This window comes from Microplitis mediator, chromosome 3 (assembly GCF_029852145.1).
Source record: "Microplitis mediator isolate UGA2020A chromosome 3, iyMicMedi2.1, whole genome shotgun sequence".
NCBI lineage: Eukaryota > Metazoa > Arthropoda > Insecta > Hymenoptera > Braconidae > Microplitis > Microplitis mediator.
The window spans coordinates 16,919,077-16,924,897 of NC_079971.1; the positions used below are offsets into that span (position 1 = coordinate 16,919,077).

The following is a 5,821-nucleotide window of genomic DNA, read 5'->3' on the forward strand; positions in this document are numbered from 1 at the left end:
AAAAATTTATAAAAAATCAATTCGTCGGCGCTAACTTCAGAGTGGTAGCAACTCGTGCTATCAGGGAATATTCATTTCAGAAGGTAAGCAAATTTATACATAAAAATGTATTTGACGGTAAAAAAATACTTAACTATTTTTCAAGTCAAATTAACAATAAATTGATGTCAACATTTGCCTGAAAATTGATGAAAAATTTTTTCTAGTTAACTTTTGAAGTGAGTTTGCATTCTAATTCGTGTGGTAAATTTACGTCAAATTGTATAGTAAGTTGTACATAAATTGTCGTCAAAAACGGAAAAGTTCGAAGTTGACGGAAATTTGACGGAAAATTCAAGGAAACTTTTGTTAAAAAGCAAACTGTATTATGTCCTGGAAGGTTACTAGGATCGGAGCTGACGCCACCTCCTGTACAGTGGGCAGTTCGTTGTCACGCGGGACCAATTTTGAATTTGAAAACAGTGATAAATTTATTGTTGACTATGATGATGATGATTATGATTATTATTTAATGAAATAATGAAATTATGGATAAAGATAGATGTAATTGATAAAATAACTTTTATCTGAAGACTGAGTTTTATTATAAAGTGTAGATAAGATTTGATCAGTAATAACAGTTGTGCTCGTCAATAGTTCTTGGAGAAAAGTGAAGTTACATCAGACGGCAGAAAGGTCTCTGACTCTCCACTCTTCGACTTCTCCCCACTATTCTCATGCTCACACTCATGCTCATACAATATATATATATATATACTTATATATCTATGTTCTTTACCAAATATACTTTTTTATACTTACCAAATACTTACATATTTATACTTTCTACTAATACAAATTCGAGATATAAGCTTACACATTTACGTTCTTCACTTTATCCATTCTACGACTTTACTTATTACTTATATTATTTATATTCTATTTTCTTGTATTTGAATGCAATCTTTTAGTTAATTACTCTAGACTATCAGAGGTGTATTCCTCTACAACTATTCTATATTTAATTATTGAATAGGATTGACATTATTATTTATCATGAAACACCATTATAATTATTCTAATGCTATATTTCTATGTTTCTATTAATTTATTTATCATACGAGTCACTTTTTATTTAGTAGATATAAATATTAACAATAATAGTTGAGTTCTTGTGATATGGTTTTCATTAATAAGTAACATTTATTTGTTATATATATTTACTTTTTCTTATTTGTTTATAGAGTATGCATTTGTTTATAACCATATTTACTGTTAACTATAGAACAAGGGCCTATTCAGGATTTTTATGCGTGTGTTTTGTTTAGGTTTTAAGTATCGGGTGACAGGAAACGTTCCAAGACCACTCAAACTGTATTTATATTTCTCTGAATACAAAATTAAGATTTATTTAACGTTTCTTATAATAAAAATATATAACTAAATAAGTATGTGCCACGAAGATTTATTATTTAAATTATTGACTAAATATGGATAAGACGCAATAAGTGTTGTAAGATATTAATATATAATTTCAAATGAAATTTAAATGCACGCCTATTTATGGATCTCAAGTTCAATAATTAATTAACAGGTGGAGGCACCTGAGGCCACTGAGGATATAACAACTGTGCTGTTAGGGTAGATTTTTGTCAACTTGCAGTCAAATTGGCTACCCTGGGGAAAAACCATAAGTCGATTTGATGAAAACTCACCTAAATTTCTAAAAAGTAGCATTTGATTTTGTTTTATTTATTTCATAAATAACATAAATGATTATCATATCGTCCGTAAAGTAGTGAGACGTAATTTTTAAAAATAAAAAAGAACTAATTAATAATTCACTATGCCGACTTACGAGATGCCCCTATTACTTCGTGTAATGAATAAGGTACATAATTTATTTTCTCCTTAGTATTAACAATGAATATCATATAGGTTAAGTAGTTTTGTATAAAATACGATAAAATAAAATATTGTAATTAAATTTTAATTAGGCTGAGACATTTAATGCATTAAAAAGGGTCTCAAATGCAATTTTTAATAGAGATGGAATCATTAGGAAAATTGACAACCTTGGTCATAAGCCAACACCTTTTAAAATGAGTAGCCATAATTTAGTTCATCGAGAAGCAAGCTATTATATTATTCACTTCGATATACCTCCTCGTAAAATCGATGATTTGATAGAAGAGTGTGGACGTGATATTGATATTATTCGAAATAGGATATTCAAAAAACCGGATGATGAACCAGAACCATGTACTTGGCACGAGGAAATGTTGCCTCCTCCATACAGGTCTGTATTATTTATTTTTTTATTGAATAATATTGATCTTTAATGCTAGCACAGCTAAAAATCCAACTTTGATTTTAAACAGACTCTATACAAATATCGTTATTCACATTAACAAACCTCTTAGGTCTAGATAATATATTTTAAAAAATGACTTCTTAGTATCTTTTGTTAGCATCTTCATAACACAATCTGTCTGTGCTTACACATTTATATCGATTTTTTAAGTAGTAAAAGTTGTCACATGAAAATGGCTTATCTTTGACGAACAAATTCAGGGAATCGATACTTTAAAAAATTAACATATAAAATTTTTTTTTTCATTTGCATTCGTAGAGGAAATATTTCCTAAATAAGAATAACTATATATTATGCATATTTTGATATTCTTTTTTCAGTCGAAATTATGATTTTTTTTTTTTCTACAATTTTTTAGTTCTTTTTCAAAATTTTTAGAATAAAGTTAAGCGGTTCGCTACTGAGAGCAATAATATGCTACATAATATGTATATATTATATTATATTATTTGATAAAATACAGTATGTTTCGTATTCAAATAATATTTTTCCTCATATTCATTAAAAAGAAAACTTAATATATATTTATAAACGTAATTTATGAAAAACTTAGCAACTCATCTGCTATTGCTTATAAATATATCTACTTCATTATTTATTTATTTAATTTTTTTTTTTTAAGATGAAAAAATAAGACGGACTTGGGTCTTTTAACGGTATTTTTATTGATATTCAAGAATTTCGTGAAACTTTTATTAAATATTATTAAAGTCGCTATAGCCTGAATTAAAAATAATTTTATTGTTGTCACCCCAGTTTAGAAGATGATTTAAAATAATGCATATTGCGAAACGCTCATGAGAAATAGTATTTAAAGAATTGAATAGTATTGAATATTATTTTATTTAAATTTGTTGAGAAAAAAAAAGCTTATGGCAAAAGTTTTTTGGTTAACTTGAACGATGTATATAAAAATAATAGTCCAAGATCCCAGAGTGATCTAATATAACTTATTGTCAGTTGAAACCTTAGGTTCTTAATAGCGTCTAATGTGCTTTGAATACCTGCATGCTTATGAAGCTTTCCTCGTGACACCTGGGCAGGTACCAGGTGAGAAAGGTAACTAAAAATAAGAGTTATTTGAGTTTGGTTACGGTGGGTGGGAGTAGGTGAATGTGGGTGGTAAAAATGTGTGATGGAATACTTCTATCCTTTTTTAAAATGCTGTACGGCTTATATGCACTAGAGATTGTCCTGAGTGGCATTGAAAGCCTTTGTCAAGAACAAAGTGACAAGATGTTGAGAACTTTTCTAGAATATTCCAGATTCTTCCAGAATGTTCTCATAATTTCAATAATAATCTTAAAAGTTCTACAATATATCCAAATACTTTAAAATATTAAAAATAATTCTTATTGAACTAGAATGTTCCAGATTATTCTAAAAATTTCGAGACACTTTTGGAATGCTTCATATTGCACTTAATTGATTTAAGTAGATTGGAAATGATCTTAATTAGTCTAGAACGGTCTAGATTGTTTCAAAAATTTATGAAAAATCAATATCAATGTATATTGTAGTAAAGTCCTACGTAAGGCGAATAAATAACTTTTTTTCGACTTGGTTCAGTACGTCAAAAGTAAGGTAAATAACTATCGTGCTCGAAGTGAAGACGAATAAGTTCAAATGAAGATTGAAAAAGCTCTAAGAGTTGAGAAAAATTTAACTTTGTCGAAAAAGACGAGATCTTATCAGAGAATCGGTAACTTCAAACGAAAATAAGGTGAAGCAAACTTGAATCAAGTTTTATTTTTGACCGGGATTGTTGAATAACTTACAACATGAATATGATATCATAGAAAAATCAATCAATTTCGTTTAACAAAAATTTTACTGACTGAATTCAGGAGATTCTATTTAAAAATCGGGAGTTGGGAGACTACACGATTTCGGGAGCTTCCCGATCAAAACTAGAGAGGTGGCAACCCTATTCGAAAAGCTCTAAGTTGTATTTAGTTGTTTGAAATCAATTAAAAATGATTCTAATTTATCTAGAATGTTTTAGATTGTTCTATCAATTTCAAGGATGATCTTGAAAATTTTGAAATACTTTTGAATTTTCAAAATCATTCAAAAATTATTCCAATCAGTCTAGAATGTACTGGATTGTTCCAAAAATTTGAAAAACCATTTAGAAAGCACCAAATTATACTTAGTTGTTTAAATCTCATGAATATGATTCTAATTTTTGTAGAATGTTTTGGATTGTTCTGGAAATTCAACTCTCTAAACATGAATTAGTGAAAATAAGTGATTATTCACTAATTCCAGGTGCAAACCGAATTACTAATTTCAAAAAGTGGTTCGGTTGGCACTCAGAATTAGTGAATATTCACTTATTTCACTTATTCATGTTTAGAGAGAATCAAATTCTAACATATATATGTAAATGTCGAAATTATTTTATTGGTCTAAAACGCACAAGATTGTTTTAAAACTTTTTAAAACATTCCGAAAAATTCTACAATATATTAAAAAGTTGTAAATTACACGAATATATCCTGAACAACCTGATCGGAAAATATTCTAGACTGATAAGAATTAATTTTAAGTGAAATTCGATATTCTAACATTTTAGAACTTATCAGATCGTTTTCGAAATTTTTAGAACAGTCCCAAAAATTAAAAAATTTTTCGATCGTAAAGCACACTCTGATGCTTCGCATCATGAGTCGTGCAATACATAAATAAATGCACTAACAAAAAATAACCCAGCGAAGCGGGTGTTCGCAGCTAGTTCTGAATATTGATTTATAATTTATGCGTCAATTACAGTATCTATATTTATATTTATAAATCACAATAAGTTATCTAATATTTTTTAACAATTTATACCTCATTTGAAGGTATCTTTGAGCTGCAATAAATTTTTTTACCACGAAAAATTAGTCGTCCTAACTAAATTTTCGATTTCTCTTTACTATTTTTTTTTGTTAATTGATTTATTTATTTAACGCTTGCAAAAAAATTACATCATTTTAATCATAGTGTATATTCAACATTACCTTATGCTTATGATGAAAATTAAAAAATTGTGAGATTTGCGCTATATGAACTATATTCTTCTATGAGATGCAAACTATATGAATTATATTCTTCTATGGGATGCAAAAAAAATTAGAAACTTAATTATGAACAGATTTTTTTTTCATCGTCTTTAATGTGTAATTTAAATTTTTACAGACCAGAAGTACAAAAATTACTGGATATTGCATCGAAAACTAAAGTTGGATACACATATGAATTTAAATACAATTCTGGATTAGATTATTATCCATTCCAGAAATAAGTAAAAACAATACAATTCAAATAATCGCATTAATGTTGATAAATGTAATAGCTAGTGAGTATGTATATATTATTAATAAAATTGATTTTTCTTATATAATATTTTATTTTCTAAACTTATTTAAATACAAATTTTTTCAATTTCAAATGTATTTTCATAATATCTGCATCGAAACTTCA

The 5,821-nt window shown here is 27.5% G+C and overlaps 1 protein-coding gene across 1 annotated transcript; it reads left to right on the forward strand.

Annotated features, from left to right (window-relative positions):
• Positions 1–1,680: 1,680 nt before the first annotated feature.
• On the forward strand, positions 1,681–5,743 carry LOC130665014 (probable 28S ribosomal protein S6, mitochondrial). Its single transcript, XM_057465249.1, has 3 exons — positions 1,681–1,870; positions 1,977–2,278; positions 5,537–5,743. The coding sequence occupies exons 1-3, from the start codon at positions 1,826–1,828 to the stop codon at positions 5,640–5,642; spliced, it is 453 nt and encodes a 150-aa protein (XP_057321232.1). The 5' UTR covers positions 1,681–1,825; the 3' UTR covers positions 5,643–5,743.
• Positions 5,744–5,821: the final 78 nt, after the last annotated feature.